This window comes from Drosophila takahashii, chromosome X (genome assembly GCF_030179915.1).
Source record: "Drosophila takahashii strain IR98-3 E-12201 chromosome X, DtakHiC1v2, whole genome shotgun sequence".
Classification (NCBI taxonomy): Eukaryota; Metazoa; Arthropoda; class Insecta; order Diptera; family Drosophilidae; genus Drosophila; species Drosophila takahashii.
Window position 1 is genome coordinate 3,777,820 of NC_091683.1, and position 20,781 is coordinate 3,798,600.

At 43.2% G+C, this 20,781-nt stretch overlaps 6 protein-coding genes across 7 annotated transcripts; 4 read left to right on the forward strand and 2 right to left on the reverse strand.

Annotated features, from left to right (window-relative positions):
* Positions 1-142: 142 nt before the first annotated feature.
* Positions 143-3,478, forward strand: LOC108056744 (tRNA (34-2'-O)-methyltransferase regulator WDR6). Its single transcript, XM_017140713.3, has 3 exons — positions 143-255; positions 315-1,058; positions 1,314-3,478. The coding sequence occupies exons 1-3, from the start codon at positions 198-200 to the stop codon at positions 3,467-3,469; spliced, it is 2,958 nt and encodes a 985-aa protein (XP_016996202.2). The 5' UTR covers positions 143-197; the 3' UTR covers positions 3,470-3,478.
* Positions 3,479-3,546: 68 nt separating this feature from the next.
* Positions 3,547-10,018, forward strand: LOC108056743 (phospholipid-transporting ATPase ABCA3). Of its 2 annotated transcripts, none has more exons than XM_017140712.3 (10): positions 3,547-3,852; positions 3,924-4,500; positions 4,942-5,085; positions 5,145-6,389; positions 6,509-7,290; positions 7,525-7,871; positions 7,930-8,268; positions 8,538-8,685; positions 8,755-8,952; positions 9,013-10,018. In XM_017140712.3, the coding sequence occupies exons 1-10, from the start codon at positions 3,590-3,592 to the stop codon at positions 9,968-9,970; spliced, it is 5,001 nt and encodes a 1,666-aa protein (XP_016996201.2). In that variant the 5' UTR covers positions 3,547-3,589; the 3' UTR covers positions 9,971-10,018. The 2 variants fall into 2 exon arrangements, with proteins under 2 accessions (XP_016996201.2, XP_070074566.1); XM_070218465.1 differs by having other exon boundaries at positions 3,716-3,856.
* Positions 10,019-11,600: 1,582 nt separating this feature from the next.
* Positions 11,601-12,418, forward strand: LOC108056753 (peritrophin-44; the record flags this gene model as incomplete). Its single annotated transcript, XM_044394937.2, has 1 exon — positions 11,601-12,418. A coding segment is annotated over one exon (711 nt), but the record flags the coding sequence as incomplete, so codon positions are not given.
* Positions 12,419-12,662: 244 nt separating this feature from the next.
* Positions 12,663-16,078, reverse strand: Efhc1.1 (EF-hand domain containing 1.1). The gene is made up of 4 exons (XM_017140720.3): positions 15,925-16,078; positions 15,315-15,862; positions 14,987-15,260; positions 12,663-14,295 (listed from the first exon to the last, which is right to left on the reverse strand). The coding sequence occupies exons 1-4, from the start codon at positions 15,973-15,975 to the stop codon at positions 12,790-12,792; spliced, it is 2,379 nt and encodes a 792-aa protein (XP_016996209.2). The 5' UTR covers positions 15,976-16,078; the 3' UTR covers positions 12,663-12,789.
* Positions 16,079-16,123: 45 nt separating this feature from the next.
* Positions 16,124-17,393, reverse strand: Paf-AHalpha (Platelet-activating factor acetylhydrolase alpha). The gene is made up of 2 exons (XM_017140721.3): positions 16,726-17,393; positions 16,124-16,662 (listed from the first exon to the last, which is right to left on the reverse strand). The coding sequence occupies exons 1-2, from the start codon at positions 17,119-17,121 to the stop codon at positions 16,381-16,383; spliced, it is 678 nt and encodes a 225-aa protein (XP_016996210.1). The 5' UTR covers positions 17,122-17,393; the 3' UTR covers positions 16,124-16,380.
* A 277-nt stretch (positions 17,394-17,670) lies between these two features.
* mRpS30 (mitochondrial ribosomal protein S30) lies at positions 17,671-20,296 on the forward strand. The gene is made up of 2 exons (XM_017140724.3): positions 17,671-18,220; positions 18,909-20,296. Exons 1-2 carry the CDS (start codon positions 17,778-17,780, stop codon positions 20,107-20,109), a joined length of 1,644 nt encoding a protein of 547 aa, XP_016996213.2. The 5' UTR covers positions 17,671-17,777; the 3' UTR covers positions 20,110-20,296.
* The last annotated feature ends 485 nt before the right edge of the window (positions 20,297-20,781 follow it).

The window sequence follows — 20,781 nt, forward strand, 5'->3', positions numbered from 1 at the left end:
AAAAGTTTTTTAAAATCAATTTTATTGGTAAATTATAAAGTTCATGGATATATTTTCAAAAACCCTTTTTTCAAATCCCCCTTTGTTCCAGATTCCACCGTTCCTCTTGGACTCTGCTGAAGAAGGTATTTCGGCAACCTACGGTCACACTAAGTGATCAAAACAAAACGTGTTTGTTATTAAACTGAGTTTTTGTGATGGTTTTGATTTCGGACGCTTTTGGCCTGGACGTCTCCCCCAATGGGATATTGGTTGGTAAGTAAAATGTTTAACAATTAATAATAGATAATAATAGAGTGCCTAAAAACACACAGGTCATGGAGATCAGGCGGTGTTGTACAGCTCAAAGGCCAAAGTGGAAATGCCGGTTCGCCTGCGGGAGGGAAAAGTTCGAGGATTTGCGTGGAGTTCTCAGAGGAGTTCCCAAAGATTGTTACTGCTGTATAGCGAAAATGAATACTCCTTGATTTTAAGGAGCTCCTCCAGTTCCGAGGAAGACCACTATGAACTCATCTACGAGGGCGAAACGAAGGATTGGATCAATGCAGCCCAGTTTTTGGATGACGATGACAACGAATCGGTTGATAAACGGCGATTTGTCCTGCACACAGCCCATAGTGTCGTCCTGTATATGGAATATGATCTTAAGTCGCCTGGGGATTGTCATATATTGGAATTGGCCCGATGCACAGATAGTTCTATTCTATACTACACCAAATTGCATGGCAAATCCTTCGAAAAACTGGCCATAACTAGCGGAAATGCCTTTGGAGAACTGCTGGTGTGGCAAACGCAGATTCCCCTTGAATCTGAATCCGATTCCCAATCCATGATGAAGACCTATCCCCTGCTCCTGCGTCTGCCAGCCCACAATGGAGTTATACACTCGATTGATTTCAGCCTAGATCATAAGTTATTGGTCACCACATCGGATGATCGATCGGTCAAGTTCTGGAATCTACAAAAACCGGGGGATTGGACCACCGCCAAAGTTCAACCCATTTTCAGTTGCTTCGGTCACAGTTCACGCGTAATGTGCGTGGAGATCTTCGAAATGGGTAAGAATACAAACCGATATGAAATAGGATTATTTCTACCTTATTTCATATCAATTAAGCTTCAAACATATCAACATGATATTTTATCATATCATAAAAAATACCAAATGTAGTATTTTTTGAGCAAATAATATAAAAATAATATCAAAATGATATGAATAAGTTGATCTTTAAAAAATATCAAATTGACCTTTACCATTTTTTATCTGTGCATATATCATTATTATTTTCTATAATAATCCATTTATTTTGCAGATGGTCAGCTACTAGTGGCCAGCGGCGGTGAGGATTCCTACATCTGCCTTTGGAGTTCATCTGGAGAACTGCTCCTAAAACGTCGTCAACACTTTGGGGCACCCATCTGGAAACTCGGATTCAGCAGAGATGATAGCACGCTATATAGCACCAGTTCTACCGGTAATTTAGTCGCCCAGAACCTTAAAGAGATCCTCCAGACACCCAGAAACTCCCCAACTTTGCTAAGTAACTTTACCGATGCCAATGAGTTCGTGAGAAATCTCAAGTTCGTAACGGATGAGCTAATTATCGGTTTGAGTAGCTCGAATCGGTTGTATTACACGCGAATTACGGGGGATTCCTTGCAGGCGAACCACTGGCTGGTGGCCAGCGATTTCCCCAGCTATAAACGCACTGTTTTGGAGGTCTGCGATGGCATCGTGGCTACCTGTGGCCACCGGCGCATAACTCTCCACCGTTACAACCCAAAGACAAATGATTTCGAGCTAATTTTCGATGGCATCCGAATGAAGGGCACCATCCGCTCGTTTCAGTTCCTCAGCAGGGATCTCTACCTGGTCTCCGATAACCTCGGCTACTGTCTGCTCCTAAGAAGCCACCAGCTCAGCATCGACTCGCACATTGCGCTGTTCAACAACCGTGAGCCTTGGATAACGGCTGCCCTGCTTATCTCGGAGAAATGCCTCCTGCTGGGCAATCGCGAGGGTCATGTGATGCTCTACCAGCGCAGTGATACCTCTAGTGACTTTCAATTGAAGGATACCATTAAGTTTCTTCATGGCAAAATGGGTTCAAACTTCTTTAAGCTGATTTCTATTAATGATAAGTGTGCTCGCATTTTAAGCGGTGGCCATGAGGCCTTTTTAAAATACCTCCAAGTGGATTTAGTGGACTTTACTCTATGCGTTGCCCAACGCGAGAGTGTTCCCCTTGCCTGGGTGGAAGCCTCGCCCTCGGAGGACCTCATCCTGGGCTTCAACGACAATCACATTGTGGCCTGGTCCCGCCAGCACGATGTCCTGCTGCAGTTGGCCTGCGGCGGTGGAAATCGCTGCTGGGACTTCCAATTGAGCGATAATCTACTAAGCATAGCCTTTGTCAAGCAGAAGCGCGTGCTCTTCCATCGGAACAACCTGTACAACAAAGTCACCAGTCGAATTAAGGACATACAACCGAATAGCTGGCATACACGCAACTGCAATACTCTTCGACTTCTTAGACACCAGGAACAAACCTTTATTGTCTCCGCTGGCGATGATAATATCATAAAGGTGACGCAGGTTCTCAAGAATTCGCTGCTTCAGTGCGCTGAACTGCACTCGCACATTTCAACTGTTCGCAGCCTGCAAATACATCGCCTCCAATCGAGTACATGGCTTATTTTCTCAGTTGGCGGAAGATCGCAGCTCTGTATTAGCCAGCTAAGCATAGACATGTCGAATATTTGTCACATCACAGAGTTATCCACCCATACGCTGCAGAATGTAATGGTAGAGAAAACTAAAACAAGCACCATTGAAGCCCGACTGATGGCAATTGATGTTGCCCAGCATTCCGAGGCGGAAACTTTCTCAATTTATGTGGCCTCCGCCGATGGAAACATAAGCCATTATATCTGGAACCTAGCAGAACCCTCGCAACTCCACCTAAAGTCCTTTGCAGACCTCAAACGCTGCCCACTGAGCATTCAGTGGATTGGAAACAAGTCTATACTACTCGTATCCACATCAAACGGCGAAGTTTACGGCTTCGATGAAGCACTACAAACGATATGCATTCAACTGCAGCTCCATGTGACGGGCATTAATACGATAGATATATACGTAAATGATAATCTGCTGCACATTTTATCAGGAGGCGATGATGAGAATATCAAGTACACAGTACTCAATTTGGATAGCAAGAGCATCGAGTTTAAAACTGAGTTCTTGGGGCTTCACAATGCCCAGGTGAATGCCTTGGCCATAAATTGTCTGGGATCTGAATTGCATGCCTATAGCTGCAGCATAGATAGACAGATCTATAGGATAGATCTCAGGAGCCATGTGTACAGCCGAATTGGTTACACCTGCATAGCGGATGTGAAGGGAATGCTCATCGACGAACAGCAAAGATTATATTTCTACGGCTGCGGATTGCAAATTCAAAGTTAGCTGGATGTTAATTACTTGTTATCTAATTAAGACTAGAAAGTAACCCTTAGTTAGTTGTCATTTGTGAAGGGGAAACCTGAAAAGTTTCCCTCGTCTTGTTGTTAAAAATAATAACTGATAATGTCTTGCAAAATTTGGTATATATTTTGGCTGTTGGCTTGGAAGAATTTCCAAAAGCAAAAACACAACAAATTAGTGCTATTTCTATCACTTGTTTTGCCTGTGATTTCGGCACTATTGCTTTTAATTTTCTGTGCCTCGAATGATCGAAATCTGAGAGACTACTCGAACCGGAAGGAAGCGAAGGTATTGGAGTTGAATTGGAGTGCGCTTGTCGAGAAGATAAATGCGAGACGCAAGAACATGGTGAAGAAACAGAAAGAGTAAGTAAGTATTAAGATATTATCTATAAAAAATAAAATATATTAATATTTACATCATATCTCTTGTATAGTTTTGAGAAAAACGTTTTCATACCGGAAATTCGGGTGGCCTTCGCCCCCAATTCGAATCCCTCGCTGCGAAAACTCATCGATGCTGCGCTGGGGAAACTTTCCATCGGCCGCGATAAGATTGTTGACTTTCAAAATTGCAACGATCTGCGGACGCACGCCGCCGGCGAACACTATTTGGCAAGTGTCTGCTTCCGCAATGCGGATGAGTCAAGAAGTGGCCTGCCCGCGGTGATGCATTTCGCGATAATTATGCCCTCGGAGCTGCGGAACTACGAGCGCACTTGGATCGGCGACAGCTGGAAGGAGAGCAGCTTCCTGGTCGATCACGACCATGAACATGATCTCTGGGAGGCGGAGGACGGCCACACGGATTATTTGCAAGAGGGATTCGTGGCGCTGCAATACTTCATTAGCCTGGAATATCTACAAACTGCCTCCAAGGCGGAAAAATTGCCGACAATCCAGATGCGTCGATTCGACGAGAATCCCAATGTCCTACTCTCCGACGGACTGGAACCCTCGGCCATACTGCTCATCCTTCTCGGCTTCATGTTCCCAGTGGCTGTACTCATTAAGGTTTCTATTGGCTTCCTTTAAAACTAAATACTTTGTATGGCATAGGAAAATTAACGATATCTTAGCTATAAGTTTAAATCTCTGTCAGTCTATAGTCTAAACAAAATAAAATACATTTTAATAAATGTTAAAATTAATTTAAAATGTATTTTATGTTTTATAATAAAATAGAATTGCAAATTAGAACATAAAAATTCAGAATTTAAATTTTTATAATAATAAAATGAATCAATAAAATTAATTTGTCCTTTCTATCGAGATTTAACTATTTAGAAGTCTTAAATTAGAACATGAAAATTCAGATTTGAAATTCTATAATAATAATATGTAACATTTTACTTTGATTTTCATTTCACTCATTTCCTACATATTCTTAAACATATAGCATATTTTTCCATTTTATAAATCTTGAGTTAACACACCATGTTCTGTTTCTTCCAGTTGATTGTGGAGGAACGCGAGGCTGGACAGCGATTCGTGCTGGAGGCGAATAACGCCAGTGCCACGTTGCAGGTGGCGGCCTGGTTCTTCAATGCCTTCTTCCAGTTGCTCCTGGTCTCGTTTCTCATGGCTCTCTTACTGAAGGTACCTATTTCCTATACAATTATTATAATATAATATAATATAAATATAATATATTACAGATCCAGTGGAACGGAACGTCGGCAGCATTGAATAAGTGCCCCTGGTCGGTGCTGCTGCTCTTTCTCATCTCCTATGGCTTCTCGGTGACCAGTTTTGTGATCTTCACAGCGGCGGTGGTGCGCAAACCGAGGACAGCAGTGGTCGTGGTTCCGATCCTATGGATTCTACTGCCCCTTCCCTTTCTATCGGATGAGGACCTGATCTCCGAGGAGTCACACGGTTTCTATGCCGTGGCCACCGCTTTAATCTGCAATGTATCTTTTAGTCGGGGCCTCAAGAAGTTGATTTACCTGGAAAACTATCCCGTCAAAGTGCCGTCTAGAAAATATCTGATGTACAAAGTAATGGACTGTGATTATGGATTGTGGATGCCCATCGCATGCTTCTACTTGCAGGCCATAACCTTCGTTCTAACCGCCTTGATGCTGGAAAATAATACCTGTATTTGGATGGCTCGTACTTTTGGGAAAATGTGGAAATGTAAATGTGCTAGGAACAGAAACCTAAACCTGATGGGATCTGAAATCTCAGGTGAACCGGAGAAGGAATCTTCCTCTGCGCGCATTGAATTTCGTAACGTATCGAAAAGGTTTTCCAAAAAGTTTGTGGTTCGGAATTTCACCTTGAGTATGCATCCCGGCGAGGTGGTGGTCCTACTGGGTCACAATTCATCGGGCAAGAGAACGATCATCAAGATGGCCTATGGATTGATGAAACCCTCTGCGGGAGAGATCTACCTATCCGGATTCAACGTAGTCACTCACAAAAGGCTCGCACTTCGCAGCTGCGGAATTTCCCTGACTTGCAGCGCTCTCTTCTCCGAGTTCAGCGTGTTTGACCATCTGGTATTCTTCTGCCGGCTGCGAGGACTGCGAAGATCGGAAGCCAAGGAGGAGGTGCGGGCCTATAGTCACCATTTGAAGATCGAAAAGTGGCAGGAGGCACCGGTGAAGCGATTGAGCATCGGCCAGAAGAGGCTCCTCGTATCGCTTTGTGCCTTCGTGGGCCGCACACAGATCGTAATACTCGACAAACCCCTCGATGGCGTCGATGAGCCCAAGGCCAATCTGTTCTTCGACTTTGTTCAGGATCAAAAGAAGAATCGCTCCATTTTCCTGACCACCAATAGTCCCAAGGTGGCCAGCGGAATTGCCGATCGCATTGCCATTCTTTCGCGGGGCAAACTCTTGTCATTTGGAACTGAAAAAGGGCTGTGCCAGAACTTGAATGAGGCCTACAGATTGGTAAGTCTGCTTTGATTTAAGTAATTTATATCAAAACACAAAGAAGAATCGACGTGTGCCCAATGCAAGATATGCATGTGACTGCTGTGATCTCTGTTTTAATCCTTCTTTTTCAACAGACTCTCTATGGCAACGAGCACTGCGATTTCAAGGAGGTGCAGATATTTTTGGAAAACTTTGTTCCCGACATCGAGATGGCCTTCACCTTGGGTGATTCGGCTGTGTTCCTAATCAAGAATAAAAACCAAACGGAATTGATTAATTTGCTGGAGAATTTGTCGCGATTCAAGGAGGATCTGGAGGTGTATAGCTATCAACTGGAGGAATGCAGCCTGGATGACATCCTCTACAAACTATTTACCCGTGACCAATCGAGTTTTGAGTTTGGAGACTTGGAATCCCACATATTTCCCATAATCAGCCGGCCCAGAAGGAGATATATTGCGCTGATCCAGCATCTTTGGGAGGTTCTTCGCCAACGTTTCTTGGGAGATATTCGAAACCGCTCTCTGCCCCTGATGAAATTCACTCTGCCGGCATTGATGGTCATCTGGACCCTTAGCATGCCGTATTTCTGGGACAACTGCCATCAACCGGAGGTGATTGCTTTTCCCACCTCCGATCGTCCATCGGGCATCATTCTGATGCAACAAAATGGAGGTAACAAGCAGCTATTAAAAGCCTCCAAGGAGTACGGCAAAACAGGAGTCACCGAAGTTAAACCTCGGCTAGACATTGCCAAGTACATCTATGGTTATGAAAGGGAAAACAGTCTGTTGTCGGACGTGGACATTCTGGAGGCGGCCGTATTTTCCGAGGACGAGATCGAGGTGCTCTTCAACCAGCGATGGCATTTCACAGCACCCGATAGCTTGGCACGGGTCATGAACTCCCTGGCAATGTATGTCTATAATATATAAACTAATATAAAATTCGACCTCTAAAAAACGGTCAGTAGCGAATTCCACCCAGAACGGATTGACATAAAAATCTAAAAAAATCACATTAATTACTAAAATAATTAGGAGCCGCGTGTGAGGAACAAATTAGAACAAAAAACGACCCGAGTTGTTTTTTTAATATAATATATAATCTATAACCTATATCTTATAATGAAATATATATCCCTTTTCAGTGCCCTCATCGGTTCCGATTCGGGGATCAAGGTGGAACTGGATCCGCTGCCCTTCTCCACGGTCCACACGCTGCAATTGCATCTGAACAGCGATGGCATCGACCTGATCTTCGCCAGCTGCCTGAGCTTCGCCTTCTGCTTTGTTTGGAGCATCCCGCTGCTCTTCATGACCCTGAGTCCCGAGGGTCGTTACAACTACATTGAACTGATTGCCGGAATGCGGATGAGCATCTTGATTCTGGCCTTCCTCATCTACGACATGGTTGCCGTGTTGCTCGCCCTTTTTCCGGTAAACTTGGCTGTCATTTGCCTGCAGTGGGACCTTCTAATGGACACCGATGTCATCTGTAAGTGCTTCTTAATATTTCTATTTATTTAGTTATCTATCTTAAATTGGATTGTCAGTGCTTTCCACCTACGTCCTGGTGGCCATTGCCCTCTGCGTGCTCAGCGTGAATATCCTGATATCCATCGGCATCTCGGACATCCACAATGGCTATCTGAAGCTACTCGTTTTCTATTCACTCGGCATTGTGGCCTTTATTGCGGTGAACGAACTACAAATCACCGCCGATCGTTATGTGATTCTCCTGCTCATCCTGGACTTCCATCCGTATTATGCGCTACTCCATAATCTGATGAGGATTGCCAGCATTTCGGAAAGGATATGGTTGTGCAGGGATGGGCAGATCTTTGAGACCAGTGTTTACTCGGAGCAGTGCCTCAAAACGCCCAACTGCTGTGGTGAGTCCCGTATATGTGTTTAAATATTGGTTGAAGTATGTAACCCACCTATAAAAAAAAAATATATATCTAATACTTTACTCACCTATAAAATAATATTATAAAAATAATAACATTAACTATATTGAACTATAGTTCAATTAGGTTTATTAAAAATTCAAATAAATAAAAAAAATATACCTACAATTTATCTCAGATCTTTATAAAAGATTCTCTGATCCGAATTACATCATATTTTTAATCTGGATACTCTTTTTTACCCTCTTTAGATGCCAGTGCTCGGGAGTTCCCCCATTTCGGGTACCTTTGGTGTATTTACCTATTGACCATCCTGGTGTGGATCTCTATATTCGTTTTCCTCCGATCGCAATTGGTGAAGCGCAGGCCACGACAAAGCAAATACTTTTGGGACAGTGAGTGAGTGCTTGAAATACTCCTTAATTTGGCTAAAATATAACCTATATATTACCTATATATATTCCGCAGTCCAGATGGCCAATATGACCAGAATGTTTTGCACATTTCGCAACCGAATGAGCTGGAGGATACTTGGATAGCCGAAAAGATACGTGTTAGCACACTGGAACGTAATTATATAGAGAGCAAGGTGCTGCATGTGGAGCATTTGAGCGTGTTTTTCAACATGAGGGCGGCCATAAAGCACATAGACTTCATGATCAATCGGTAAGTATCGCTATAATACTCTTAAAAAATCCTTTATAACCAATTAATCCCTTCAATTAGCTATCAAGTTTTGAGCATTTTCGGGGCCAATGGAAGTGGAAAGACTGTTCTGCTGAAGACCATCTTGGGCATTCACTCGCCCAGCTCGGGAAGGATAATAAGCTCGACTGGGGTGCCGTACAAGTCGCACCAGCTGGAGGGCTGCCATCTGATGGGCTACAGTGGCCAGGAGGCGCAGATCTTTCAGACGCTGACCGTAGGGGAGACCATCCAGTTGGTGCTCCGCATCCGGAGGTCGAGTGGCGAATCTTTGAGGGAGGATGCCAGGAAATTGTGCAAGATATTCGGCCTGCACAAGTATCGCTTTCAATTGCTATCGCTCTGCAGTCGCGGCATCCTGAAGCGACTGAGCATTGGCCTCGCCCTGATGAGCGATGCCGAGCTCATCCTGCTGGACGATCCCTTCACCCACCTGGACGTCATCGCCCAGCGCACCGTGCTCCGCGTCATTCATGAGCTGTCCCGCCTCGGCCACTCGGTGATCTACACCTGCTCCGACACCGAGTTCTCGCCCTCGGCCCTGCGAATGGCTGCCCTTAGCCAGCAGGGGATCGCCGCCATCGGGGAGCGTCGCGAGATCCAGCAGAACTACTACTCATCGTACTATGTCGTCGAGACCCGCATCCATATGCCCGAACTGAATGAGGAGCAGCACCAGCAGGAAGGTGGCTTGAAACCATTTCGAGTCGTCCAGCCGGACAACGAGGATCGGTGGAGGTACCTCAAGCTGTGCGGGCTCATCGAAAAAGTATTTCCCCATGCAATTATCAAGACTGTCGGACCGCCGAAGGCCTGTTTCTGGTTGTCCAGCCATATGTACTTCATGCCCCAAATTGTCAAAACGCTCCAGATGAACAAGCTCAACTTCTACTCATTTTCAATTTCCCAGCCCTCGGTGAATTCCATTTTTCTAACCATTAGTCCCCAGAAAATTTATAGAAAGGGATTTCCCTACTAATAATAAGGCTTTCTAATTCTATAATATATTGTGATAAAAAAACAAGAATGTGTGGCTTTTATAAAAGTTATGTAATTTTTCTTTCGGAAATTCTGCTATAATTTGGCCCCAAATCAAGATTACGTAATGTTTTAAGCAGCGAACAACCTAATAGATTCGTTCCCTTCACTTTTCAGCTGACTTAGAAAAATTACATTTTCGACCTATTTTTCGCATTTTTGATAAGGGGTACCATCATGATTTTTTGCGAAAAATGGGAAAAATTAAAAATTTCCAGGTTGAAACGCCAATCGATTGGGAATTTAATTACGAGTTCAACGAGGTATGACATTCCATATTTGGACCATTATTTCCATTGTTGTGGCCAAAATACTGTTATTTTTTGGGTCGGAAAATCGGGATCTTGATTTTTGGTAAAAATTCGATTTTTTTATATTGGATTTTTTGCTGTAACTTGGTCAAAAATGGTCCCAAATCAAGCTTACAACCTTATAATTATAATTAATTTCCGGCTGATTTGAGAAAATTAATTTTCGACCCAATTTTCGCATTTTTTATAAGGGGTACCATCATCATTTTTTGCGAAAAATTTCAAAAATTAAAAATTTTCAGGTTGAAACGCCAATTGATTGGGAATTTAATTACGAGTTCAACGAGGTATGACATGCCATATTTGGACCATTATTTCCATTGTTCTGGTCATAATACTGGTTATTTTTAGTGTGGAAAATCAGAATCTTGATTTTTGGTAAAAATTAGATTTTTTTTTATTGGATTTTTTGCTGTAACTTGGTCAAAAATGGTCCCAAATCAAGCTTACAACCTTATAATTATAATTAATTTCCGGCTGATTTGAGAAAATTAATTTTCGACCCAATTTTCGCATTTTTTATAAGGGGTACCATCATGATTTTTTGCGAAAAATTTCAAAAATTAAAAATTTCCAGGTTGAAATGCCAATCGATTGGGAATTTAATTACGAGCTCAACGAGGTATGACATTCCATATTTGGACTATTATTCCTAATGTTATGGCCAAAATACTGATATTTTTTGGGTTACTTTTTACGATCTTAGATTTTGATAAAAATAGAACTGGTTTATTTTCTGATACATGCGGATCAAAACTATAACTATATTATAATTTTATAAAAACCCTTAAAGTATTTACATTCAAGAGATATAACACGCATTGCTCTTTCAAAAACTGTGGAAAGATATTCCCTGGTAATTTCCTAATTGTTTCATTTACGATAGACTCTAGTTCCGCTGCACGCGCAAAAACTATTTACTTAGTCCGTGTTTTTACCAAAAAGCCGACGTTCCCCATGTAACTGTCTGCTGAAAATGATAAGAAAATGCCGTTGGGTATAAAAGCGTTCGAATGCAAAAAGGTCTCGTTCTTGAAACACAGACTCTAAACCCGTCTAACCAACATGAAAGTTTGTACGTACGATTTTGTTTCTTTTTTTTTAAGGAGAGAGGTTCTTGAGAAACCATACGGAGTTTATAAAACCTGGCAAAAATGGATTATACTTGGATGTACATAGATGTTGGATTTGGATTAAATTAAAAACTGTGATTAAAAGAGGGTTCTATAATATCAAAAAATATTCCCTATAAAGTTTTAAAGTTTTCTATTCTATACCATTTTAATTTGTTCTGTTCTCTATATAAATTTTTTTGTTTCTTCAGGCAATGAAGACCATCTAACGCTTGTGATCCTACTCCTCTGCTCGGTGGTTCCATTAATTTCCGCCCAGAATGCGGTTTGTGCGAATCGATTCAATGATCTCTCGTTCGCCGATCCCGTCAGTTGTTCGAGCTTTTATGTGTGCCAGCGCGGGAAGGCCGTGCGACGGGAGTGCTCCGAGGGTCTGTACTTCGATCCGAAGATCCAGGCCTGCAATCTGCAGGGACTGATCAAGTGCTTCAACGGGGACCGCAGTGTGACCTATATGGTGGGCAACAGGTCATCGGTTCCGGATGGCAGTGCCAAGGCGACTGCTGTGACGACAGCTTCTGAGACCACAACCTGTCCGCCGGAAACTACAACCACAACCCAGAAACCAAAACAACTGCTAATAGAGTCCCCAATAATGGATCGGAACTTAAGTAATGGCACAAAAATCATAGTCGATGTTTTAAGATCGTCGCGCGATTGCCGTGATATAAGCGATGGAGTGTACTTGACGGATCCCAGACATTGCCGGCGTTACTATATGTGCACTAGGAACCGCGCCAGGCGCCACAATTGCCCCCGGAAAGAGTGGTTCGATCGAGAGCTCCTCATCTGCCGATCTCAAGATGAAGTCCTGAATTGCCCCTCTAACCGGAATTAGACAAAAACGTTCTAGACAAAATTATAAAAGTAGTTCCTACTATATATTACGAATGTTTATTAAAAAAACTTTTATTAAACAAGGAAATTCGCACAGCAATAAAATTAGTTTTAGAATTTTTTTTTCGATATTTTTAAGAAAATATTTTGTGAAAACCACCAAAAGATTTAAGAATTACTAGGGATTGTTAGAAATATAAAAATATTTTCTTAAAAATATTGAAAAAAAAGAAAAAAAATATGCGTTTTATAACCATTTATTTGGTTGATCAACATCTAAATAAACTTTTATATTATACTAAAAAAACCCCCTTATAAAAAAAACTAGGGATTGATTAAACCGAAAGAATAAACCGATTTTTAAATATTTCTAGGGATTGATTTAACCGAAAGAATAAACCGATTTTTAAATATATTTCGAACCAGAATGGAATGAATTACAACCAGAAATTTGGAACGGAATATAGATAGATAGAAGCTCAATGATGAGGTGGTGATTCATCCTGGTGCTTTGGGAACTCGGCGTCCGACATCACCGACGGCGGCAGGATCCTGGCCTCGCCAATGGTGTCGTTCTTGTTCTCGCCAGCCGAGGGCAAATCAAGGGGCAGGCTGAGTTCCCGCAGGAAGCAGGTGAAGTTCACCACACGACCCTTGTTCAGGAACGGAATCTTGGGGCACAGCTCGAAGGCGTGGTTCACGGGCACCATGTCGCATCCCTTGCCGCAGGAAACGTCGATGAAGTTCATCAGGTCGCAGACCTCGATGTGATCGCACTCGTTGCGATTCAAGATGGACAGGATGTTGTCGATTAACTCCAGAGAGAAGGGCAGGCGACAGCCGCGCAGGGCGGAGCGCACCTTGGATTCCGGCAGGAAGGGCTGATTCGTGGGATTGATGTGATGGAAGTGCTCCATCAGATCTTCGCGGGCATTCCACAGGGACCGCTTCAGCTCCAGATGGGCAGCCGCCCGCACAGTCGAACGATCGCAGGCATGCGGCTGACTGCGCTCCGCCGAAAAGTGCCTGCACAAGGTGATAATCTCGTGGTCGCTGATCTGATTGCCAATTATGCCGATCAGCGAGCCCTTAAAGCTCTCGAAGGACACGAAGACATCGCGCTGCTTCTCCAGATCCGTACAATCCGGCACGCAGGAGCCCACAAACTCGGCCATTCGATGCTGCAGGGAGCGGCGAACCTTCTCCATGATGAGCACCACATTCGCCTGGCTGAAGATCTCCGGATGGTGCTCCATATACATGAGCGTGTACTCATCCGCCGAGACAATGTGGAAGATGAAGTCCTTCAGCGACATGGTGGAGCCGATAAAGAAGTTGAAGGGCATGTAGTACTGCGGCTGCTTGCACGAGAATCTCTCCTGGCCGGGCAGCTCCAAACGGGTGCGCTTCATGAACTCGCCGCCCAGGAAGCCCGAATTGCGCACCGCAATCTCCTGTATCTGCAGCGTATCATCGCTGAGATAGTAGCTAATCACGAAAATGCGCTCGCAATTCGCCTTGATGGTCGACAGCATTTTGGCACCGTAGCGCAGAACGTAGCGATCGTACTTGATGAACTTCTTGAAGTCCGTCCGCGGCGGTTTGGGCTCCACGGAGATGCAGTTGCCCACCGAATCCTCGTAGCTGCCCCATCCGTTGTACGGCGGCAGTTGGCGTTCGCCCGCCCTGTGATCCGCACAATCGTCGGATCGGCTGGGAATCGGCAGCGGTGTGAAGTCCTGGATCCCATAACGCTGACGATAGTAGTTCTGGGTGAAGGGATCCAGCTCGGTGATTATCACCGCCCGGCCATAGACATTTATCACGCTGCCAATCTGCAGATCCCGCTCCCTGTAGTAGTGGATCTCCTTGTTGCCCGTGTTCAAAGGATCCACGCAGTAGCGCACGTTGCGCATATTTGTGCCCAGAACGTTCAGAAGCGTCATCGGAGTCATCTGACCTGGTAAAGTGAGGCCTTCGAATTCCTAAAAATAAAAGAGATGTCATGAAAATGAATATGATATTAATATAATATAATTTTATTAATTTTTTATATTAAAAAAAGAGATTTAATAAACGAGATATCATGAAAATTAAATATGATATGATATATGATAATATAATATAATAATAAATTATTTTATCTACATCTATCTTTAATCTATTTAATAAAAGAGATACCATGAAAATTAAATATATGATATATGACCAATATGATAATAATATAATATAATAATAATTTATTTTATTTACATCTGTATTTAATCTATTTAATAAAAGAGATATGATAAACATTAAATATGATATGATATATGATAAATATCATATAATTAATCGATATTTTTATCTACATCTACCTTTAATCTAGTACATATATAAAACTCTATTTAAAATATTATTATTATAATAAAGCTACAGAGTTCTTGTTTTTACCAAATATTCTTAGTATAGTGTAGTTTTTAGTTGAAAACTAATTTCTACCCAAGTGATTACAATAAGTTCCAAATAACTTTTATAAAACTATTTTCTAAAATATAGAAATGAACGAAGTTCCCAAGACAATAAAGATAGAGCATCCAAAACTCTCTCTGTAGTGTGGGTTAATGTTTAAAAATTATAAAAAATTTAAAAAAAATATTACAAAACTAAAATAAATGAAATCTACTCCATACTCACTCGTGCCAAGCGACCTCGCTTAAGAAATACTGTCGGCCCGTCGCGACCTGAGTTTCGAATGTGTTGTTCCTTGATCTCTATAGTATCGTCGGCTAGATAGTAACACACTTCCAGCTTTCGTACGTCTCCGAACTCGGTGCGATCGTCCCAGTAGGCCTGAAACTTGAGTATCTGCCGATCGTACTTGAGGAACTGGGCAAACGGGTGGTTCTTCGGTATAAGATTGCCCACTTTGGGTTGCTCCTGCCGCTTTCTGAACGCCTCGGTGGGATCGCTGTGGAAAATTACATTAGTTTTCAGTGTTTGGGTAGCAAAATTACGATCTCACCAAGGCGATTTCACTGGATCCGGCACGGTTATGCCGCGCTTGTTGAGAAAATCCCGCGTGAACTGATCACAATTGGTGATATGATACTGCCGATCGAATATTTGAACGGTCTGATCAACGTTTAAATCAATTAAGGACATGAACTCGTTGTCGCAGGGCGGCGCCTTCGGGACGCGTTGCCGATGGACCACACATCCCTGGACGATGCCCGAGTTGTCGACGCGCGGCTCGTAGATCTCCAAAGTGCCGTCCTCGAGATAGTAGTAGATCTTCACCCGGCGCACCAAGTAGGGTGCGTGATAGACCTCCTGGAGGGTCTGCTTGAAGTAGGCGTTGAAGCACAGCACCTTCTTGTCGTAGGCCAGCCACGGCGGCATCCGGGGACCCGATCTCGGCGGATAAATGGAGGCGGCGCCGACGGGCGGGCAGCTTATGTCCACCGTAACGCTGCCCGATTCCACGGGAGGCGGTTGCTGGCGATCGCTGAGCATGCTGAGTCCCTGGAAGTTGGACAGCGATTGCGGCTTGGGATAGTGGCCCTTGGATACCTATTAAATAAGGGTAAAACTGTGATTCTTAATGGTTATTTGTTATGTTTTTAATTACTCACATCGCGGAATAGAGTGCCCGGAAGCAGAGGCATCCCGGGAATGCGCAGCATTGTGTCTGTGATCTAAATAAATCGAAGCTTAAATAGTTTAGTAATATTCTGTAGTCGTGTGTGCACTCTAAATACAATACTGAACATGAAACCAGTATATCAAGGCCTACCTTATTCCCTTTTTCTCTCAATTTTATACAAATATTACTGAGATGCTTTAAGATAACTTGTATTTTACCCAATTCTTATAAATAGATGCGTGTAAAATAGTGTTATTCTGCAATGGTATATGCGATTGTTGTTTACTAATCGATAAGAAAACTTATGCCTAATTGTGAGATGGTCTCGCAGCTTTTGCTTTTGAGAGTTCGAAAAATACATTTGTTTTTGGGGTTATATTCTGGGAATCGTATGTATATAATGTATATAATAATGATAGCTGCTGCTCTTCCTGATCATTCCTTTTCATTCGGAGGGAGTGAGATCGTTTTCAGGTTCGTTTTCGTTGAGAATTTGAGACAGCAAATCGTACAGCGGTTCAAGGATCTTTTTCGCCCCGGCATTGGTGAGGTTCTTGTAGTCGAACATGTCGTGATGGCTGATGCTCCCATCGCTCTGGACGAGTCCCTTGTCGATGGCCACCGTTTGGACGCGATACTGACCGCGGGTGAGTCCATTGACCAGCTCATTGATTTGCGCATTCTTCTCCCGCAACTTATTCGGTTGTTGTCCGCGCGGCAGCAAAGACTTTTAAATGGGGATTAGGTTTATAATATATATATTTAATATTTAATAATATAATAAACTCACGGGCAGCAGGATGTAGGCGTTGGGCAGCTTCTGGCGGATCTTCGAGACATTCGCCAGCACTCCTTCGGCCACCTCGTCCGCCGTATTCCTCACATTATTCGTGCCCACATGGAGAACGACGATCTTGGGATTCACATTGTCCAGCGCCCCGTTCTCGATGCGCCACAGTACGTGCTCGGTGCAGTCGTCCCGGATGCTGAAGTTGAGGCAGTGCAGCGGGGCGAAGTACTGGTTCCACGCCTCGCTGTCCTGGACCGTCTCGAAGATGCAGTCGCCCAGGAAGATCACGTCGGGATCCTTTTCGCGGCAGTCGGAGAGGAAGCGCCGGTGTATGCTGTGCCAGCGCTTGTCGCCGTCCAAGTCGGGCAACGGGGTGGGCAGCACGCAGGGATTCATAGTGGGTTTTAAGGATTTAAGGATTCAGATTCAGATTTAGATTCAGATTTCCTATTCAGAGTTTAGTTTCGAATGCGGCATTGGCTTCTTCTGCGTCCCGGTGGATGTCTAACTATCTTCTTCTCCTCTCAGTTCACGGTTAATGCTATAGTCAATCTGTAGCAGTTCCTTTCAAGCAGCCAAATAATATTGTTTACTTCAATAAATCGGTTTTATTGCGAATTTATTGCAATTGACTCCTCTTTTTTTTGGCATATTTTCGCAAATGTGACCGCGCAAAGACGGTTCAAATATGCCATATTCTGGGTGAGCAGAAAATACTAAAAATAATTGGTATCAAAAGTGAAACGGTGGCAAGAGGAACACAAAACTTATATTTGATGTTTTTAATTTTATAGAAACTATAAATAAATTAAAACCTGTTATTTAAGGCTTTATTTTCTTAAATTTATTTTTAATTAAACAAATATTTTAAATGAAAAACAGCCAGGGTTTCGTTTCACTTTCACCGTTCCTTTACCACCGTTTCAAAGCTGTCATCTACGGTCACTCTAATAGTAATGACATAACCCCACTCCCGTTGATTCCCAAGTAAATTTTAATTTCTTCGAAAACATAAATCGCAACTTGCGTTTAGCTTGACGTTTTTACGCGAGATGCTGAAGCTAAACCTCGTCGGCCAGTTGCGATCGACGTACAGGCGCTGCTTGGCCACCGGCCAGTCGCTCCAGGTGAATCCCGCCGAGGATGTGGAGCCGGCGTACCCGGTAATCCGGGATCCCTCCTTCAAAGCGCGCAAGCAAAAGGATGCCGCCGACTGGCACGAGGAGATCCGCCAGGTGGCCACCGTGGAGGAGAAGATGATCAAGATCAATATGCCCCGCTACTACGGCTACAAGGTGGTCGACTTCAACGACTCCAAGATCCCCTACAACGCCCTCCCGCTCACGCAGCACTACACGCGCACGGTTCTCGAGGATCTGGTGGTGCCCTCCGTCTCCGCCTCTGAATCTCCAGAGGATGCCAGCGAGGATTCCCTGCTGAAGGCGACCCGCGAGGAGGTCATCGAAGCCCTCGAGTTTGCCCACGACTACTACAGGTTAGTGCCCTCCTTAGATACATATTAAATATATATACATTAAAATATATTTTTATAATTTAGCAAGAAGTTATTGTAGGGATTTCATTGTTATAACAATATGCATTTTTCTTATTAGTTTTTCTTATTAAATGGGAGCCATCGTTCTTCCGAAAATCATTAAAAACGAAAACTGTTCCTCTAACATTATTTAAAGCATAACAACGAACGACTTTTTTATTGTTTTATTAAATTAAATTATGCAGAAAGTAATGGAAGTCCCATGACGAAACTTTCAGGAGCCAACAAGAATTATGTATAGAACATTATACTATTTTTTTATAAAGATTAAAAACGCCGATTTGCAGAAATCCGCGATTAAAATTTGTTTTTGTTAAGTTTGGACTATATTTTGTACTGGAACCATTGTCGGTGTTATTTTCATCTGAAAGCTTGGAAAAAATTATATTTTGGAGTATTTTTATATATTTTTTACCCCACTTAATTTAAAGTTATAAATTAATTTAACAAAAAAAGAAGCGTCGCCATATCTTCGCATCTATCAAATGCATTTTTTTTTACCTTTTTAAAAATTCTTTTTAAATGGTGTAATATTGTGATAAAAATGAGATATCGTAAGAAAATCTCAATACGTTTCACACAGAATCACTCATATACAAAACAAATAATAATAACTTCCCTTTTTTAGGCACCTGGAGACTCCAACTAGCCCCGTGGAACGTGAGCGCCTCCTGACGCAGATCATCGTGGAGCAGCTGAACAGGACTCTTCTTCAGGCCCTTGGCGAGGAGTACAAACACTTGGCCGAAGCCGAGGTGGACTACAATCCGCGGCACGAGGCCTTCTGGGCCGTCGGAGGCGTGGATCCGCCCAAGAACGTGCAGCAGTCGAAGAAGGGACGCGAGTGGCAGAAGGAGGAGGCCAACGAGTCGGTCGATCGACTGGTTCAGTACAAGGGAAGGCCATATCTTTCGCTGCGCCACCGCCGACAATTGGCGCCTTGGAAGACGCCGGCGGAAAGCGAGAATCCCGCGCTAAGCCAGCAATTGCCGAGGTTCAGGCACGATCCGCGCACTCTGGGCTACAGCACCGGGCATCAGCATGCCACCAATGTGCCGGGCTACTGGCCCAAGGGAAACGAGCAGAACTTCGGCCTCCTCTCGTTTCAGTCGCGCGCCCATTTGCAGCTGCGACCGCAGTCGTTTGGGGAGCAGGATCAGCAGGAGGCCCTGCATGCGCTGGCCATCAAATCGTCGTACGCCTGGCTGTTGGCACAGGCCAACTACAATGGCTTCAACACCTACAACGAACTGACGTATCCTTTGAACACGCAGACTGTGATCACCAACGGCAGGGAGTGGAGCTTCTACGAGTATCAGTTGAACACGCTGCTGCTGCACGGCAGCCACGAGCAGGAAAATCCGCGGGTGAACTTCTGTCGCGGCACGAGGCCACTGCCGCTCTACGCTGAGATCTCGGAGCAGGGCAAGTGCGTGGATTTCAACGACACGACGCTAAGGCAGCTGCTCAACTTCTATGTGAATGTGCCCACCGTTCAGCGGAGTTTGGAGGAGCAACAGCCGTATGTGGCCTCCGATATCTCCGCCTACGAGAACGAGGAGCAGCGCGACTTTATTAGCAAAACCTTCAAGCATCTGGCCTCGAACCGACCGCGACATTTGGAGCTACCCGAAATCTACCTGTGGGAGAAGCTCTACAAGATCGACAACAAGAATCGCGCCATGGAGGCCAAGCGGCGCTTCTTCGAGCTGGACATCAATCCGTGGCAGCGAACGCTCGACACGCACGACAAGGAGTACGTGCCGCGGGCAGCACGACCGGGTGTCCGCAAGCAGGAGAACAGATTCAAAAAGACCTACTACCCCTGAATAAATACGAGTTAAGCCTGTTATAAATCGCTGCATTTTTTAATAAAAGATTCGGCGGATTGAAAAAATTGATCGTTAGTAAAACAGTTTAGTCCTATTTTAACTTGTAGTTTATAAATTTGTTTTGTTTTTAAGATTTATAGAGGACCTTTTAATTATATAAACCCTTGTGCCTTTTTGTTTACATCACCTACTTGTTTATTTTAGTCGACGGTGCTAGAAATATTATTAAATAAATTCATATTTTCAAGAAGCCAAATTGAGAATACAAAAATAGTTTGAAAATATTTATCAATACATTATAAAAAATAACAATATTAGTATTCATAATAATAATACAATTACAATAATTCATAATATTTTTGATAATAGCTATTTTAAATTTTTTCCCAAGTTTTATTTACTATTTATTTATCAATGAAAGTAACTGAAAAAGTACAATATTAAATTATAGATATGGATAGCAGATGAATGGATAAACTAGGGAACCTTTTTTTATTTTTTAGTAACCTATTATAATTTTTGATGATAGCTATTTTACATTTTTTCCCAAAAATTAATTTTGGTAAATATGGTTTCTTTGTTTATTATAAATTTATCAATGAAAGTAACTGAAAAAGTACGATCTTAAATTATGGATATGGATAGCAGATAAATGGATATACTAGGGAA

Coding starts and splice junctions, on each gene's coding strand:
- LOC108056744 (XM_017140713.3), top strand. CDS start 198: ATGGTTTTGATTTCGGACGCTTTTGGCCTGGACGTCTCCCCCAATGGG. Junction 256..314: donor CCCCAATGGGATATTGGTTG/GTAAGTAAAATG, acceptor AAAAACACACAG/GTCATGGAGATCAGGCGGTG. Junction 1,059..1,313: donor CGTGGAGATCTTCGAAATGG/GTAAGAATACAA, acceptor TTTATTTTGCAG/ATGGTCAGCTACTAGTGGCC.
- LOC108056743 (XM_017140712.3), top strand. CDS start 3,590: ATGTCTTGCAAAATTTGGTATATATTTTGGCTGTTGGCTTGGAAGAAT. Junction 7,872..7,929: donor AATGGACACCGATGTCATCT/GTAAGTGCTTCT, acceptor TTGGATTGTCAG/TGCTTTCCACCTACGTCCTG. Junction 8,269..8,537: donor CAAAACGCCCAACTGCTGTG/GTGAGTCCCGTA, acceptor TACCCTCTTTAG/ATGCCAGTGCTCGGGAGTTC.
- Efhc1.1 (XM_017140720.3), bottom strand. CDS start 15,975: ATGCTGCGCATTCCCGGGATGCCTCTGCTTCCGGGCACTCTATTCCGC. Junction 15,863..15,924: donor CGGGCACTCTATTCCGCGAT/GTGAGTAATTAA, acceptor CTTATTTAATAG/GTATCCAAGGGCCACTATCC. Junction 14,296..14,986: donor AGCGAGGTCGCTTGGCACGA/GTGAGTATGGAG, acceptor TTTTATTTTTAG/GAATTCGAAGGCCTCACTTT.
- Paf-AHalpha (XM_017140721.3), bottom strand. CDS start 17,121: ATGAATCCCTGCGTGCTGCCCACCCCGTTGCCCGACTTGGACGGCGAC. Junction 16,663..16,725: donor ACGCCTACATCCTGCTGCCC/GTGAGTTTATTA, acceptor CCCATTTAAAAG/TCTTTGCTGCCGCGCGGACA.
- mRpS30 (XM_017140724.3), top strand. CDS start 17,778: ATGCTGAAGCTAAACCTCGTCGGCCAGTTGCGATCGACGTACAGGCGC. Junction 18,221..18,908: donor TTTGCCCACGACTACTACAG/GTTAGTGCCCTC, acceptor TCCCTTTTTTAG/GCACCTGGAGACTCCAACTA.